This window comes from Mesoplodon bidens (assembly GCF_964165515.1).
Source record: "Mesoplodon bidens genome assembly, chromosome: 11".
Classification (NCBI taxonomy): domain Eukaryota; kingdom Metazoa; phylum Chordata; class Mammalia; order Artiodactyla; family Ziphiidae; genus Mesoplodon; species Mesoplodon bidens.
In genome coordinates this window covers 41,690,703-41,709,044 of record NC_138167.1, presented here as the reverse complement: position 1 = coordinate 41,709,044, position 18,342 = coordinate 41,690,703, and the positions used below count along the sequence as shown (strand labels likewise).

Here is an 18,342-nt window from a genome sequence, read left to right as displayed (position 1 = left end):
AGGAGCCTAAACAAAAGCCGCTGACGGAGGCCGAGGCAGGGGGTTTCACATGATGACACTTGTTTGGAGCCGGGGCAGTCTTATGGCTGTGCTTCCTCCCCTCTCTCTGAGCTGAGTCTCTGATGGCTCCTGCATTTCTGGCTCAGGGCAGAGAAGGGCCTCCCAGGAGAAGTGCCCGATGGGGGCGATAACTGGTCAACCTCCAGAGACCAGGGGCTGTCCCTTTTCAGAGAGAGGAGTGTTGATTAGTCCACAGAGGGGCTTTCCCACACAGCGAGAGCCAGAGCAAGGGAAAGAAGAGGCCTGGAACCAGAGGAGCCTGGCTAAGTTGTAGCTGAGGGCAAAGGAGCCACGGCCAGGCTGGGTCCATCTCCTCTTCCATCATTTCTCTTGGGGGCATCTCCAGAACGGACTCCCTGCTGCAGCATGGCTGTAGGGGTCCTGAGGCTGTTTCTAGGGGGCTTTGTGGCAGGAATGAGCCCAGAGGAGGAGCCGTGAGCGCTGGGGCCACGTGAGCGTTCTCAGATATCCTGGATGTTCCCCTTCGGGGCTCCCTCCCAGGCCACACTTTGCTGTCTCAGAGGTGGAAGATGGGCTGTCACTGGGGATGGGGCCAGGGCATAGATCCACTGCCTGGAGCCGTCCTGTTCATCTCAGATGCTGCTACATAAACAAACAAAACATCTGGCATCATCACATTTCCAGGAAATGCACCACAGGGCTGAGGGGGGAGGTCTGGCCTATGGTTGATCTCACCCGCGGGAGAGAGGGTAACTTGATCTGTGACCTTGAGTAAACCAGAACTCCCTGTCTCTGCTTTGATTTCCTAATCTGCATAATGGGTTTGAGCTTGTCTGGCGAGATCAGATAAATTGCAGAGAAAGCCAGAGTAACTAGAGGCCAGTGCACACAAGGTTTAGAATGGTAAACCTGGGTCCTGTCTAGAAGATCTTGAAGTTCCTTCTCTGGGTCCCCATGTGATGATCCCCACAGAAGACCAAAATCCCAGGAGGACACAAGGGCTTAGTTTTTGAGGAAGCAGGGGTTCCTCCAAGAGCCCTCGCCCTCTTGCAGCCTCATTGTGTGGTCCACACCTCAGCTGCGGCCCTTCCACAGCATCCAAATAGCTGTTGGTGACCCAGGCTCACCTGTGATAGACCTGTCCTCCTTGGAGTGCTGGGCTGGGGGCTGCTATGCCTGGTCAGCTGAGCTCTTGAGGGGTGGGCAGTGGTGGTAGGTAGGGTAGTATTAGGGTGAGACCCCATGAGACAGCTGCCCTCTCCCTGTTCCTTGTCGACGGTCCCACCCAACAGGCTGGACAAACAGCTCCAGCAGTTCCCTCCCTGGCCCTGCCTCAGGGCAGCCAATGGGCTGATGAGCTTGTGGGTAGGTGGCTGGCAGGGGTGCCCTGATGGGAAAATTTTTTGCTCTGGCCGGGCCCCTCTCCTGCCTTCCTCCCCAGGAGAAGCAGGAAATAACCTCAGGTGGGTACCCCTCCCTTGGCAAACAGAGCCTTGCCTTCAAAGTCTGCTCGATTCGTTGGGCTCCTCTGGGGCAGAGTCCAGGAGGCCAGAAGAGACTGGAAGGTTCTGGGGAGAAATGCTCCTGGGGCAAATGAATGGGCTCCTCTTGCCCCAGCCTCTGTCCCTTCCTCCTGCCCTACCCCCACCCCACGCCCCGTGCCGCCTGAATGTCTGGCTGTCACCCTGAGGATGGTTGTTTTGCTCTCATCCCACAAACTAATTATGGGCCCTGAGCTGAGGATGTCGGAAGTGTCTCTCCCCAGCACCCTCCCCCCGCCCCCAGTTCATCCCCCTTCCCTGGAGAGGCTGATGGCCTGCCCTGGTGTGCAGCGTGGCTGGTCCCAGGCACTCACCTGTGCAGTGGGCTGCCGGCCTGTAATTAGCTCCCCCAGGGGCAGGAAGAAGAAAGGCTGCTGCTTTCTCCTGCTTTCTCTCTGCCCTCTGGGGGAGCCCTCCCTGCAATCATGCCATTCTTGGCTGACCCTGACCTCCCTCGGACCCCTGGCCTGAGCCCCATGCAGGGGGGAGGAGTCTGACAAGGGAGAGGTGCTGGAGCCCAGAGCCCAGAGGCTGAGAAGCCCGCCTGCTGGTGTGGGAAGAAGGGGGAGCCTGCCCTGGAGAAAACTCTGGAAACAGAAATAGAATAGAAAGAAGGAAGGAGGCCAGGAAGTGAGCCTGTTTCACATGGGTCCTCGGGCATTTGTGAGCCAGGCCTGCTCTGAGTCCTGAGCCCTCGGAGGGCCCCTCCCATGCCCCACAGTGGTTGGTGCGGCTTCATGACTGGCTCTGTGGAACAGGCTTAGGGCCGAAGTCCGGCCTTTTCCTGTCTGAGCCCAGCTCCTTCCCTCTGTTTCTACTCAAGAGTGGGGAGAGACCCACTGACCGCATCCTCACTCGCTCTGAGAGGTGTGTGTGCGTGTGCGTGCCTGTGTGTCTGCGTGTGTGTGTGTGTGTGTGTGTTTTCATCCCTTAACAGGCTGGGCTGCCAGCCCTTCCTCCCCCAGTCTGTGTCTTGCATTGGCCTGGGTTGGGGGGAGGGTCTTAGGAATCAATCCTCATCTCTTCTCCTCCCTCCTGGGATGTAATTCCACGGTCCATCCTCCCCTCTGCCACTGCCCCAGCAGGACGGGGAGGTCTCTGAGGACTCTGATCCCATGACTAGAGAACATGATGGGGTGAGCCAGGAGACCCTCAGGGAAGACCGTGGTCCACCCCTCAGGGTTTACTACTGCCTTTCCCAAAGCAGGAATGCCTTGATTTTTAGGTCGTGTATGGATGTGCCTTTTGTATTGTTATAGTTATGTTTTCATGTAATACCCATTAGGAAACTCCTACAATTAGCATATCAAATCTACAATTTCATAGATTGTTTAGGCTGCAGCAAAATAAGAAAAGTGTGTTGATGTAAAGAAATGGTAGGTAAATGGTAGAGCAAGCTGTGCATAAACATGGCAAGCATTTTGAAGGTGACAGACAAAAGACTGAAGTTCTGGAAACCGAGGCCCAGAGGGGTCGACAGGCCTGGCCTGCCCACCCTACCCCCCACCTCTGACCACCCTCTCAAGGAACCTCAGGCCCTGTCCAGCCCCCTGCAGGGCCACCCCTGGGCAGGGCTGGAGGTCAAGTCTGCTTGACCCCAGCCCAGCCCAGCCCTGCGTTGTCTAGGCTTCACTCCTCTGACCTGTCCTCCCTGAGCTTTGAGGATGTTTCTACTGTAGGAAGAACGAGCACAGACTGCAGGAGCGGGGCCCTGGGAAGATGTGTGTGTGGTGAGGGGAGGTTCTGAGGTTGCAAATAGAGGCCTTGAAGGACATAAGGTTTGCTGAAGTCACTTCATTCGGGACTGTGTATGAGGGAATGCTCTGGAGGGGCCCTTGGGGGTCCTAGGGTTTCTTCCCTGTACCATGCTGGATGGGGAAGGAGATTAGAGGGGAGGCCCAGAAAAGTCCTCCTAGGCTGCAGGCTGCAAGGTTGCGAAATGGGTCCCCAAGTCCAGCTGGCCAGCTTCACTTTTCCCTCCCTCTCGTGTGTGTGTGTGTGTGTGTGTGTGTGTGTGTGTGTGTGTGTTTAAAATCACAACAGGAAATAGAGCAGTGATTTGTCTAGAGAAGGGGCAGAGAAAGAGAGAGTATGTCCTCTGAGTCTGATGAACTGGCTTCCCCGCTGGAAGGGGAGCCATGCTCCCACTGAGCTGGGCACCCAAGGCCCTCTCAGCCCCCACCCCAGTCTACAGAACACTTCCAGTGTCACAGATGAAAACTGGCCACCTGCTTCTTTGGCCTTTCCACCCATTGGGTGTCAGAATATTGGGGGGCTCTCTCCAGCCTGCTCTTGGCCTTGGGCCCCCTGCATCCTGGTGCTTTTGCTTCCCATTCCCATTCCAAGTTTCCTAATCATTTAATGGCCCTTCTCTCCTCTTCCCGGCCAGGCCAGCCCTGTGTCTCCCGGCACAGCTCCAGCCCAGTCCTCTCCTCCCCCGCTGTCTCCTTGAAGTTGCCTCTCCACCCAGCCTGCGCCCAACAACCCCCTCCCTGTTTTCAAGCCAAAGGAAGCAACTTAAGCAAGAGAGATGTGTTTTAGAGTCCAGCAAGAATTTCTCAATAGTGGGAAGACCCTTGTTCTGATTCTGAATCAGAGTTGCAGAGTCCAACCAAGCGTCTCATCCCCGGGACCCAGGACTGAGAGCCTGTGTGGACCTGGGCCAGTCAGGGGAGGGGAGTGGGGCTGGAAGTATAAGTGGGGCAGGAAGGGAGCCCAGGGACAGAGCTGACCCAGTGTGGCTGATCCCCGGACCTGCTGGTGGAAAAAGAAGAGCTGAAATCAGGACCCAGCAGGAAACAGGAGTGTGAGCACATGACATTTAGCAAAACTTCTGCCAGGCCTGCCTGGTGGTCTCCTCCCTACCTGCAAAGGCCCCGGGCTCCCGAGCATCTCCCCCAGCCCTTGGGTGAGATCCCAGAGTGACTCTGACAAGCAAGAACGTTGCCTGACAGACGTCTTGTCCCACTGTCTTAGACATCCTCAGGCCAGAAAAGGAGGATCCTGGCAATAGAAGGGAAGGAAAAAATTAAGTCCCAGCTCTAGGACAACAGAGTGAGCACTCAGCATTCACCAAATATTTGTTGAATGAATCAGTACGTGTGTGTGTCAGGCGCTGGGGACAAAAATGAAAGACCTGCCCTGCCCTCACAATATTTGTAATCAGGTAAGCAGGCTGTGATAAAAGGGGCTTATGGAAGCCTACAATACAGAAATTTTCCTTCTGGGGGCCTGAACTGTCTTGAAGAATAAATAGTAGGTGTCAGCCCCAAACTGCCCACCTGGAGGGCCTACCTTCAGTCAGGAGGCCACAGGGCTCTGGCTGGAGGTACAGATGGAAAAGGTAAGGAAGGATGGGGTTGAGGTGAGGGAGGATCATGCAATGGTATGAACAACAGCTCCCATTTGCGGAGCGTTTATCATGTGCCAGGCCCTGTGCTAAGTGCTGTTAATGCACCATCCCATCCCAGATCAACAGACTGAGACTCAGAGACATCAAGTGACTTGCCCATAGTTCCACAGTTGGAAGGTGACAGAACTAGGATTCACACCCAGGCTGTCAGTGTCTGGAGGCTGTCTGGGCCCAGGGCAGAGCAGAGTGATGGGAGAGGCAGGGAAGTTTCCTGGAATAAGGGCAAGAACTCAGTGTCTTCACTGGGGATGTGGTTAAGGTGGAAATGGGATTTTCCTTCCTCGTCCAGGGACCTGGTACCCTATTCTGCAATCTTTAGGTGTGTGGATGTGTTGGGGGATATTTCCTCAAGGCATAGAGACTCTCCTACTTCCCCAGAATTATTTTAGGAAGAGTGACTAGAATCCTGCGGCTGAAGTTAGGGTCTTCTTGGGAATGGGCTGGGGGCTGTTGTTTTTGGAAAAGCAGCCACCAGTTTAGGGAGACGCCTCTTGAATGACATGAAGGTTGGTGACGTCGAGGAAAGCTGGAGTGGTGGCGAGTGCCGAGCGCTGAGCATCAGGGTTGGGGCACAGGGAGGGCTCAGCAGTTACAAACACACAGCCCAGGTCTATTCTGGGGCCTGGAACTGAAAGTCCTTTGTGATATTGCAGACAGGCTGTGGTCTATCCTCTGTCTCATTACCCTCCCAGCTTCCTAGCCTCCTTCTCTGCCCTGGGATCCCTAACCCCTCAGCCTCCAGACCAGCCCCACACTCCTCCCATCACCACACAGCATCCCTCCCCTTGGGTTTACAGGATTCTCCTGTCTTCAGGATCTCTGGGGCCTTTGGCCAGAGAGCCCTTGTGGAGGGTGCTGTGAGGTGGATCAGTCCCGAGAAGGCTGGGCCACGAGGGGCCAGCTGCCCTCTGGGTGTGTGGAGACAGAATGTCAGGTCCTCCAGGCCGAATCCCAGGACTCCAGTTGCCCCCTCCACGCTCTGGGACAGGGGGCAGTGGCCCAGACGCTGCCTGCGGGGAGCCCGGGAGGGAAGGTGCCCTCTCCCGATTTGAGCCCGTCTCACTACACTTGGAATGGGAAGAGTGGCCAAGCGTGTGTGTGCGTGTGAGTGTGTGCATGTGTGTGAGTGTTTGTGGTGGGGTGTGCAGAGGAGTCTGGACTTTAGAAAAGAGGAAGATAATGTGGTGGAGGGGTTGGATAACAAAGGATTTTTGCTTTGCAACTAATAGTCTCCAGCTGCAAAAATACCAAAGGGGAGCCCAGGCCGGGCTGGGGACTCCAGTTCTTGCCAACTCCTCACCGGCCTGCTGAGTGGGGCCCTGCCTGGCCTTTGGGAGGTGGAGAGGAGACGAGCCAAGGATAAATATCTGAGAGGGGGACGATCCCTCTGCCTTCCTTCCCAGGCCAGCAGGGAGGCTCAAAGGTCAGCCATCCTGAGGCTGGAGGGGAGGATGTGGAACTGCATCTGGGATGGGGGGGCATCAGATCCCTTCAGGTTTCTTCCTCCTCCCCTCTTGCCGAGGGAGGGTGGATGGGGGAGCAGGGGAAGGGTGTTGCCAGCCTTGGAGCTGGGCAGTGACTCAGGGAAGCCTCAGGAAGTTGGAGAGAAGGACGCAGCTGCCCCAGCTGGTGCTGGGAAAACAGCTTTGAATGATGAGGTTCGTCTACATGCCGGCATCCCCCAGACCCCCACCGTGCCCACCAAGTAAAGGGCACACAGCCCTGTTTGCCTTTCACCCACCCTGCTGGCTGCCTGGGACGGCGGCAGGGTCCACCCACCCCCGCCCCCCCGGCCCCAGCTTGGGACCTTGGTTTCCTCTGGACGCGGTCCAGCAGCGTTCATCTTCATCTGTTTTCTCTGTGGTCACAGTGTGGGGTAGTTGGCTCGCCTAACCCCGCACTGGCCCCTCTTCCTACCCGGCCTGGGATCCACGCGCCCAGGCTGCTCTGCCCTGTCTCTGTGACCTTGTCAGGAGGGGACAGTACTGGGGCTCAGAGGAGAGAGTTGCTGGGTTTAGGGACACATCAGCAGTCACAGGGGTAACACCTCATCCCTGTGACCTCTTTCTCCAGTCATCTTGGGGTGGGGTTCAGCGGGGGGACCTGAAGAGGAAACTAGTTTGGTGAGAGTCTCAGATGGGCTCTTTCCCTTCCTCCCTCAGCCTAAGTCCTGTGACTGTGAGTCAGTGTCAGGGTCTGGCCAAGTTCCTTGGGAGCCGTGTTCCTGTTCCCTTTGCCCCCCACCCCTACCCACTGTGAGGAAACCGCCCCTGAATCCCTGTGAGGGAGGGGGGAGGATTAGGGAGGGCTGAGCAGGAAGCCTAGTCATTATACCTGTAGCTGTGTAGGGATTGAATAATCCTTACCAGGTTGAGTGTGACTAGTGGGGATTTCAGTAAAAAAAAAACAAAAAATAAAAAAGTTTCAGCCGAAGACAGGTGGTCCAAAGACTCCTTTACCTGCTGAGGAAATTGGTGGAAGTGGAGTGCAAGGCAGGGGTCCCAGGGAGTCACTGTCTTGGAAACTTCCCTGCTTGCAAGAGGTATCACCTCTGATAGTGGTAGTTGGAGGGGGCAGTGGGTGGATGGGAGCCAGTGGGTCCTGGAGAGAAGGAGCCGCACCTCCCCCCAGGAGGCCAGCAGGGGTCCCGTCCCCAGACTTCCTGCCTCCTAGACTTCCTGCTGCCCTTGCCCCACCCCTGATCCCTTAGGCCCTTTTTGCCATAGACTGAGTATGGGCACCTGGTCTCCATCCTCTTCCCCCACTCCCACCCTTCTGAAGCTCCCCCTCTTTCTGAGCCATGCCTCAGTTTACCTTCAGAGTCCTTTGATGGCTTTCCTCCTCTGCACTCTCTCCTCCAGCCCTATATCTTATTCCCTGCTCCTTCCCACCCTCCGGAGGACTGGAGGAAATTGAGCAACAGGGACATTGAAGAAGCAGGGGAATGGGAGTGAGTACAGGAAGTTTGGCCCATGCCACTGATTCCAACCTTTTGCCACCATGGACCTTCCCTTTTCCATCTCTGCGGGCCCCATATTTGGACATTCTCTTCTCTCAGATTGGATTTATCGATGGATGCCCTGCTTTTCCATTTTTAAATGTCATGCAGGGCTTCCCTGGTGGCGCAGTCATTGGGAGTCCGCCTGCCGATGCAGGGGACACGGGTTCGTGCCCCGGTCCACATGCCGTGGAGTAGCTGGGCCCGTGAACCATGGCTGCTGAGCCTGTGTGTCCGGAGCCTGTGCTCTGCAACAGGAGAAGCCACAGCAGGGAGAGGCCACAGCAGTGAGAGGCCCGCGTACTGCAAAAAAAAAAAAAAAAAGTCATGCAGCACGTACAGCTTCCAGTCAGTGCTCCTGGCTAGTGTGATATAACTCGACTTACCATACAAAGATGATGACAGTCCAGCCAAAAGCAGAGATGTGTGATGTTTTATTAGCCTGAGTGCTCTTATCTCAAACAAAAGCAGATTTAAAAAATTGTGGAGGGGCTTCCCTGGTGGCGCAGTAGTTGAGAATCTGCCTGCCACTGCAGGGGACACGGGTTCGACCCCTGGTCTGGGAAGATCCCACATGCCACGGAGCAACTAGGCCCGTGAGCCACAACTACTGAGCCTGCGCGTCTGGAACTTGTGCTCTGCAACAAGAGACGCCGCGACAGTGAGAGGCCCACACACTGCGATGAGGAGTGGCCCCCGCTTGCTGCAAATAGAGAAAGCCCACACACCGAAACGAAGACCCAACACGGCCAAAAATAACTAAATAAAATAAATAAATAAAATTTAAAAAAAAAAAAATTGTGGAATGAGCTAGTAGACCTATCCTCACTACCTTTTGGAACCCCAAGAAGTTGGTCCCATTCAAGCAGGGGCTAGAGTTGGGGCACCCCAGAGGAGGTGGGCTTCCCACGGTAAGTTCTGTACCAGCAGAGGGTGGGCGTGTCTGTGGGAGGACCTCCCCCATAGCCCTTTCATTCACACTCTCCAGACGTGGAACAGATGGCCATCGACTGGCTGACAGGCAACTTCTACTTCGTGGATGACATCGATGATAGGATCTTTGTCTGCAACCGAAACGGGGACACGTGTGTCACTTTGCTAGACCTGGAGCTCTACAACCCCAAGGGCATTGCACTGGACCCTGCCATGGGGTGAGCGGGGCAGGCAGGGGCACTGGCCCTGGAACGGGGAGGTAGAGGCTGTGGTAGAAGGGAGGGTGCCCAGTGTCCAGACCCCATTTAATATGCCGTCTGCTCACAGGAAGGTGTTCTTCACTGACTACGGACAGATCCCCAAAGTGGAGCGCTGTGATATGGACGGGCAGAATCGCACCAAGCTGGTCGACAGCAAGATTGTGTTTCCTCATGGCATCACGCTGGACCTGGTCAGCCGCCTCGTCTACTGGGCCGATGCCTACCTGGACTACATTGAGGTGGTAGACTACGAGGGCAAGGGCCGGCAGACCATCATCCAGGGCATCCTGGTGAGGAGGAAGTCTTGGCCGGGAAATCCTTCTCTAGGCCTCCTGGGAGGGCGGGGGACAGAATGGGAGCGTGGTTGCCCTGAGCCCTCCGGTAGGGAGGTGGTGGGCACGAGCATCTGGGGGAAGGGACAGGATACGGCTTCCACTTGGATGGCCACAGTCATTTTAAAGACCACCTTTTACTTCCCTTTTCTCATTTGAGTTGGGCTCTTGCAACAAGCCCCTGGAAAATGAGCAGGCAGGTGTCTCAGTTTCCTTTTGGTGGCTGAAAAAAGGTAGGATTCAAAGAGGTTAAGTGATTTGCTTGAGGTTACACAGCTGGGAAATAGCACTTGAACCTAGTCTAGAAGCCCTTCCAGCTCAGAGATGACATCTCTATTCTGGGATAATTAGGGTGACCCTCCATCCCGATTTGCCTGAGACTGTCCCAGTGTCAGCCCTGAAAGTCCCCTGGGCCAGTCTTGGACAAACTGGGACAGTTGGTTACCTTAGATACATTATGCAGGTAGCAGAGGCTGTTATCAGGCTTGCTTGGGGCCAGTCTGTTCTCTCAACCTTCCCCAAAGCTGGGAGCTAGAGGCGGGCTAAGAATGTTCCCTGTGGACAGAGTGTAGGGCCCAACTCTCCTTCAGTGCAAAATCATCCCATCATTGAATATGTGCCTGGTTCTGAGAGGGATATGGTTCCTGCCCTCAAGGGGTTTGAGCGGAGTGGGTAGAGTAAACCCGCAGATCACCAGACAGTGGATTACAGCCAGAAATGGAGTGTGGAAGGAGAGCCTGTCCTCTCTGGTTAGAAGATTCCAGAAGCCCTTCAAAGAGATGCTCTGTGAAGGATGGATGGGATTTGACAAGCATATCTTAAGCACAGACTAGTCCAGAGGAGACAGGAGTAAAGCACGGAGTCAGACAGCTGTGGAATGAGTTTGGGAATGCAAGTTATGGAGTCTGGAAGAGAAGCTGAGGGGCTCGCCGGGGCAGAGGGAGGATCCTCTTCTCTTCTCGTGTTGACCGTTCCTGCCTGCCCATCTCAGATCGAGCACCTGTATGGCCTGACCGTGTTTGAGAATTATCTCTACGCCACCAACTCAGACAATGCCAACGCCCAGCAGAAGACGAGCGTGATCCGCGTGAACCGCTTCAACAGCACCGACTACCAGGTCGTCACCCGTGTGGACAAGGGAGGCGCCCTCCACATCTACCACCAGCGGCGTCAGCCCCGAGGTGAGCGGGGTTCCACAGCCCCCCTAAGGACACCCCTGATTCTCTTGTGGCATGACTGCTTCTCCTAGACATCCACCCCAGACTACCTCCTCTCCACCGTCTGCTTCCCCTGCCGCCCCTTCCTGCCTGTCAGCCTCCAGATCCCACCCCCAGGGAGCCCCTTGCCCTTATTCTGCTCAGGATGTAGATCACCCCTCCCAGTTCCCTGGCTGGTCTAGAGTAGAAGCGCCTGGCTGTGGGCAACAGTGTGACTCTGTCCCCTGACCACAGAAGTCCCCACCCAAGAGTCTGAAGGCTGGGTGGTGTCAGGGCAGAGGAATGCCAGTCTTGTGGCTTCCGAATCCCCAGAGGGGACAACAGATGCAAAGCCCTTAGCAGGAGGGAGAGTGGTCAGACTGCAGGAAGCCTTCTCAAGGCCTGGCACAGGGGCTTCGAGGGGTCCTGACCAGCTCTCCACCCTGCCCCAGTGAGGAGCCACGCCTGCGAGAATGACCAGTACGGGAAGCCGGGAGGCTGCTCCGACATCTGTCTGCTGGCCAACAGTCACAAGGCGCGGACCTGCCGCTGCCGCTCCGGCTTCAGCCTGGGCAGTGATGGGAAGTCGTGCAAGAGTGAGTGACAGGGAAGGGCTTGTGTGCCTGCTGGGGTGGGACGGGAGGGGTCCTTACCTGCCTCCCGTAGCCCAGCTGCATCTGTCTGAGATGCAGAAAGATGGAGGGGCTTACCCAAAGTTTCGCCCTGGTGAGGGGCAGGGATGGGACTTGCACTCCCATCCGAGAGCAGGGCTTATCCCGCTACCCCACTCAGGCTCTGGAGAACGCTGTCAACTGGCCCCTTCATCCCTTCATTCCTTCCTTCATTCAACAAGTATCTAGTGAGCACACGCTGTGTCTGGCACTGTCCTGGCAGTGAGGGTTCAGCAGTAAACAAGACAGATGTTGTCTCTGGCCTCATGGAGCTTATAGTCTGGCAGGGGAGGCAGATAAACACATAAATAACTTGAGGTGAGGGTAGGTGTTAGGAAGAAAATAAAGTGCAGCTTAGAATTAATGATGACGGCGAAGGCTCCAGTTTAGACAACGGTCAGGGAAGACTTCTCTGTGGAGGTGAAATTAACGTCAAGCTCTCTGTGAAATAAGGAAATGAATCACGTGAATCATGTACCTGAAGGAAGAGCGTTTCCGGCAGAGGGAATCTATAGTGCCGAGGCTCAGAGGCCAGCGTGAGCCTGGTGTGCTGAGAGCAGAGAGGCGGCAGGGGGACGGGAGTGGGGCAGCGCGTGAGTGAGGGGAGATGAGGAAGGGTGTTGGATTATATTCTAACTGGAATGAGAGGCTCTGGGTGGCTTAACAGATTTGATTCACGTTTGTAAAAATGATCATGCTGGCTGCTGGGTGGAGGATGGGCAGCAGGGAAGTGGCAGGACGCTGTTTTTGCGGCGTAGGCAAGAAGTGATATGGCTTAGACTAGGATGAACAGAGGAAGTGGTCAGAAGGGACCTGATTCCAACATATTTGGGCCACTAATTTCACTACTCAACAGAGGGCACTTACCGAAAAGATGCTACTTTTGCCCCATTTCCTACTCCTAGAGTGCATAGGAACCCGCCCCCCCCCAGGACGTTGTTCCCTGGACCTTACATGCTTATGTGTCTGTCCATGTGGTTCAGACCCCCTGCTGTCCCCACACCCTTGACCCAGTACAGCCGGGGCATTGGCTAGGTGGTGGTCATGTGTGTGTGTGTGTGTGTGTGTGTGTGTGTGTGTGTGTCTGACTTTGTGCCCCTCCTTGTGCCTGCCTTAGAGCCGGAACACGAGCTATTCCTCGTGTATGGCAAGGGCCGGCCAGGCATCATCCGGGGCATGGATATGGGGGCCAAGGTCCCCGACGAACACATGATCCCCATCGAGAACCTCATGAACCCCCGGGCCCTGGACTTCCACGCTGAGACCGGCTTCATCTACTTTGCCGACACCACCAGCTACCTCATTGGCCGCCAGAAGATCGACGGCACTGAGCGGGAGACCATCCTGAAGGATGGTAAGGGCCCCAAAGTGGGAGGTTTGTGGATGGGACCCCCCAAGGCACGCGCCCACCTGAGGCAGGAAGTGATTTGGGGCCTGGGCATCTCTCTCCTGGTGCCCTTCCAGCGTGGAGAGTCCCCTGCTGACTGGCTAGCTGGGCTGGTTGGCATGGAGATGAGGGGATAGACAGATTGACCCCTGGGTGACCCCCTTCTTGGCTGAGCCGGAAAGAGGCCAGAGGATGGATGGGTAAGGCAGTGTGGGCCGTCCTTGCCAGCCCTTGGGAAAACTCAGGGTCTCTCTGCCATTGGCTCTGAGCCCTGGAGCTGCATGCGGCGCACGGCCGGGGAGAGGCCTGAGGCTCTGAATCGGCGCAGACACACCGGCACACGTGTGTACACACAGGGTCTGTGCAGCCAGACCTCACGGCCGCCAAGAGCTGCATGCTCTTGTGTTTTGTGAATGGAATCCAGTTTTTCCTTCTGAGCTGCCCCAGCAGGTCAGCAGTGCACTGTCTTCTGAATATCCATCGGCGTGGAGGCTCTGAGCCTCCGGGTGCTACACCGTGCCTCCCGGGTGTTAGGAACTCCCAAACCTGCACTCGGGCCCCCAGGATAGGGCTTCCTAACCAATCAGTCTGGCTGATGCTGGTTACCACCCCTTGCCCTGCTCTCCATCCCCCACCTCGGCTCAGAGAACCTCAGCCGTCAGCCATCGTAAGACTTCGGGGAAATCAAAAGTAACTCCTCATCAGGAAAGGATTGGGGGTCCCTATACCAGGGATGCTATTTAGCTTGAGATGAAGCCTGTGGCTAAGTGAAAAATCACTTCCTAACTTTTCATTTTGTTAGCTCAGGATTTTTAGGCCTGGGATGTGGCGTCACACTTGTGCCCAGAGCCACATGCCTATTGCTTCAGCTGTCCACCCCAGCTCAGGCCCCGACGTGCCTTCTCAAGTGAGCCCACATGTGTCACGTAGGTTTTCTTGCTGCCATGTGTGGCTTTTTTTGATGTTGTTGCGGTACGCGGGCCTCTCACTGTTGTGGCCCCTCCCGTTGCGGAGCACAGGCTCCAGACGCGCAGGCTCAGCGGCCATGGCTCACGGGCCCAGCCGCTCCGCGGCATGTGGGATCCTCCCGGACCGGGGCACGAACCCGTGTCCCCTGCATCGGCAGGCGGACTCTCAACCACTGCGCCACCTGGGAAGCCCTGCCATGTGCAGCTTTGAGAGACGCTGACTCAACACAAATGTGGCAGCACAAGCGCCCTCCCAGGCTCCTTCCTCCAACCCCATCCCATCCCATCCCAGCCACTGTCTAGGGCACAGGAGGCTCCCGGCATTCCCCACTAGCCAAGTGCTCCAAGGTGCAGGTATCTTAAGAGCCAGAGGCAGGCAGATTTGAGCCTCCTTTGAGGCTCTCCCTCCTTGCTCCGCCCCGCCCACTGCAGGCATACACAATGTGGAGGGCGTAGCTGTGGACTGGATGGGGGACAATCTGTACTGGACGGATGATGGGCCCAAGAAGACCATCAGCGTGGCCAGGCTGGAGAAAGCTGCTCAGACCCGCAAGACCTTAATCGAGGGCAAAATGACACACCCCAGGGCCATTGTGGTGGATCCGCTCAATGGGTGAGTCCTCCCACGGCTTTGGCAGGAGAGGAGCCAGGGACTGCGTGGGCCTCAGGACTGGGGGATAAGAGAGAGAGTGGACAGGGGAGGGCAGCCGAGGTGGGATGCTTCGGCAAGAATTGGGCTGAGAGGGGAAAAGGTGTCCCCATCTACAGGGCGATGGGAGTGATGCTCTAAACACATACATAGAAATCTGGTCCTGTCCCTCCCAGCGGGCCCTCCCCTGGCTCCCCTTGCCCTTATCAGCCCCGGGGTCCTACAGGGTCTGCCTGCAGCTCGTTTGACCTCATCTGCACCTCACATCCTGCATTTGGAAGTTCTCTCCCCACTGCCTGCTGTCTGTTCCTTAAACCAGCACTCCAGCTCTTCCTACCTCAGGGCTTTTGCCCTTGGAGCTCCTCTGCCTGGGACTCCCAAGTATTTGCATATGTGGCTCCTTCTCAGCATTCACATCTCAGCTCAAATGCCACTTCCTCAGAGAGGCCTTCCCCACCGGCTGCCCGGTCACTCTCCATGCCATGCCCCTGCTTCGAGTTCCTCCTGACTTGTATCACTCTCCGTTGTGTGTGACCCTCTCGACTGACTTGTTTCTTGTCTGTGTCCTGGGTGGGACATATCTCTACGAGAGCAGGGGCTTTGGCTGCCTTGGTCTCTGCTGGGTCCTCCAGCGCCAGAACTGTGCCCAGCCCAGTAGGCATTCAACAAATATTTGTTGAATGGAGGAATGAATGAATGAAATATGTGGGCCAAGGGTGAGCAGGGCAGGAAGACCCCTGTGAGGAGCTCTGGGATGGCCCGCCTGGATTGGGATCACAGGGGAGGATGTTGATGGCAGGGGTGGCTATGTGGTGCTGACCAGTAGCTGCCCACAGGTGGATGTACTGGACTGACTGGGAGGAGGACCCCAAGGACAGTCGGCGAGGGCGGCTGGAGAGGGCCTGGATGGACGGCTCACACCGAGACATCTTTGTCACCTCCAAGACAGTACTTTGGCCCAATGGGCTGAGCCTGGACATCCCAGCTGGGCGCCTCTACTGGGTGGACGCTTTCTATGATCGCATCGAGACCATCCTGCTCAATGGCACAGACCGGAAGGTGGGCAGGCGTGCACCTGTGTGTGGGTGTTCATGTGTGCATTGCTGGACCACATTTGTGTGTGGGTGAGGCTGTGTGTCTGAATGTGTGGGCGTCTGTGAGTGTCTGGGCCTGTGTGCTTCATGTGTGTTTACCTGTGAGCCTGCGGGCGCGTCCCTCTGTGTGCTTATGTGCCTATGTCTTACGTTGTTTGAGGATTGCTTCTATCAGAGTATCTCTCTGACCATGCACATGGTCTGTGGGCCTGACCACCTGTGTGAACACCTGAGCATACACTTCGTGTGCACCTCTGCCTGGTTGTGCACATACAGGCAGCACACACTGGCGTGTGCCTGCACTGTGTGCCTCTGTACAGATGCGAGATGCCTAGAGATGGTGTAGACGCACGCTCATTCATTCCGGGGGCTTCGTGCTTCATTCATGAGCCCCGTGCAAGTCTAGGCGTGTGGACCATGCTCTTTCATGGTATATAAGGCCCTTTATGATGTGGCCCCTGACCGTCTCTGTGGTCTTCTTTCACCCTCTGCTCCCTGCATCCCAGCACTTGGAACAGCAGCACTAGACCTTTCAAGTCCAGCACACGTCAAGGTGCTGCCCTCTTTGCTGCTGCTCATGCAGATTTTCCTGCCTCCACCCAGCTCCTCCTCAAGTGACACAGCACTCAGGGGCGGGCCACCTCCTCTGGGGTGTTGTCTCCAGACCCCTCTCCACCGTGGACAGCCTTGTGTGCCTTTCCTGAGACAATAGGCAGCTCCAGCGAAGGGATCACGTCTTTTCCATTTCTTAGTGCTACCTTAGTAGATCCTGGAAAATGTGTGGTGGATGAAGAAACAAATGTATGGATCCTGGCTGTCTGCTCACTACTCTGTGTGTGCGCCTGCGTGCGCACGTGCACCTGTGTTGGAGGGATCTGAATGAATGTGAATCAGCCCGAGAGGGGTGTGGGCAAGCTCCCCATCAGCGCTCTGCTGGGTTCAGGGTCTGGCACTTCACGGTGTGCACCCTTGGGAGCTTCTAGGCTGATGGGGGAGACAAGTCCCACACCCAGGCCATGGACATATGAGTGTACAGAACACTGACCCCCACCCGGGCCTCCCTGAGGCACCCCCACTTGTCTCCCAGCTCCTTGGTAACCTCTTCTCCATTCCTAGATTGTGTACGAGGGTCCTGAGCTGAACCACGCCTTTGGCCTGTGTCACCACGGCAACTACCTCTTCTGGACCGAGTACCGGAGTGGCAGTGTCTACCGCTTGGAACGGGGCACAGGAGGCGCGCCCCCCATCGTGACCCTTCTGCGCAGCGAGCGGCCCCCCATTTTTGAGATCCGCATGTATGATGCCCAGCAGCAGCAAGGTACCCCTGGGCTGGGACTTGGGTCTGGGGTGGGACCTAGATGGGGGGGTGAGGCTCCTGTGGTGGGTGAGGGCACTCCCCAGGGATCCTAGGCTCTGACTTTTGAGACTCTCGAGAGGCCCCCACCCCAATTTGACCTTCTGTGTTCCCCATCTCCCCCCCACCCCATGCCTGCATCTCCTCTTCTTCAACCCCTCCATATTTCCTCTTTCTGTCTTCTCCTTTTAATGCGTCTCCTCCCCCGGCCTCTCATCTCCCCTCTCTGGCCTTTCCTGACCCTGCTGCAACCCATCCCCTGTCCTCCCCTTCCTTCCTCCCCCCACCCGTGACCCCTCCTTCACAGTGGGTACCAACAAATGCCGGGTGAACAATGGCGGCTGCAGCAGCCTGTGCCTGGCCACCCCTGGGAGCCGCCAGTGTGCCTGTGCTGAGGACCAGGTGTTGGACACAGACGGTGTCACTTGTTTGGGTATGAGGGGCCCAGCTGGGGTGGGAGGTGGGGGAGCAGACCCCAGCAGGAGGAGGCCACAGTGTCCCCATCGGAGATGAAGGAGGCAAAGAGGGCCCTGGTGGGGGGCAATAGGAGGTGAGGGATGGGGTGAGAGAAGAAGGCTCTGGGGGCTGGAGGGTGTTTAGGGGTGACCAGAGGGTGGGAGGTTTGGGAAGGCATGAAGATCAGGGGAAACCAAGTGAGGAGCAGGACAGCTATGGAAAGAGAAAACCATTAACTTCTTTTACATTTATTTCCACATTATTGAAGTTATACAACAATAGTTCAAAATATTGGAAATTAGAGGAGAGAAAAAAAGCCCAATCTCACCAGCAAACACCACTATATTGTTAGTATTGTGGTAAAGGAACACCATCCTTTTTTCCTTAGGTGGGTTTTTACACGGTTGGAATATACTGTATATAAATGTTTTCTGCCCCTTTTGGCTCATATATGTCACAAATTTTCTGTGTTATTATTGAATTATTTTAAATAGCCCCATTTTTTTTTTTGCGGTACGCGGGCCTCTCACTGTTGTGGCCTCTCCCGTTGTGGAGCACAGGCTCCGGACGCGCAGCCTCAGCAGCCATGGCTCACGGGCCCAGCCGCTCCATGGCATGTGGGATCTTCCCAGACCGGGGCATGAACCCGTGTCCCCTGCATCGGCAGGCGGACTCTCAACCACTGCGCCACGAGGGAAGCCCAAATAGCCCCATTTTTTAATAAAAGCGGGTCATGCTCATTGTAAAAATAAATGAACAGTATAGAAAAATACAAAAAAGAAAGTACAGATCACCCCAAATTCCACCACCCATAGATTCCACTGTTACCATTTCAGTGAACAACCTCCCAATTTCTCTATATATTTACTTTTGCTTAAATGGAATCGTGCTGCACATGCTGTTCTGTTTCCTGCATTTGTCACTTGACAGTGTGTCATGAATACATCAGCAGAATTTCTAATGGCCAAAATATATTTCATTTGGTAAACATCCCATAATTTACTGAACCATTTCTCTACTGTTGGATGTTTAGGTTGTTTCCAGTTTTTTGCTGTAATCGTTGCCAGCAT

General features: G+C 55.8%; 1 protein-coding gene across 1 annotated transcript in view; it reads left to right on the top strand.

The window, feature by feature from the left end:
- LRP1 (LDL receptor related protein 1) overlaps positions 1 to 18,342 on the top strand; it is an 81,599-nt gene that overhangs the window by 17,287 nt on the left and 45,970 nt on the right. The window contains exons 7-15 of the mRNA XM_081249992.1: positions 8,961 to 9,123; positions 9,233 to 9,455; positions 10,489 to 10,678; positions 11,146 to 11,289; positions 12,482 to 12,718; positions 14,152 to 14,332; positions 15,205 to 15,427; positions 16,579 to 16,780; positions 17,124 to 17,249. Coding sequence (XP_081106118.1) covers positions 8,961 to 9,123; positions 9,233 to 9,455; positions 10,489 to 10,678; positions 11,146 to 11,289; positions 12,482 to 12,718; positions 14,152 to 14,332; positions 15,205 to 15,427; positions 16,579 to 16,780; positions 17,124 to 17,249 — 1,689 coding nt within the window. The remainder of the gene's footprint in view (positions 1 to 8,960; positions 9,124 to 9,232; positions 9,456 to 10,488; positions 10,679 to 11,145; positions 11,290 to 12,481; positions 12,719 to 14,151; positions 14,333 to 15,204; positions 15,428 to 16,578; positions 16,781 to 17,123; positions 17,250 to 18,342) is intronic.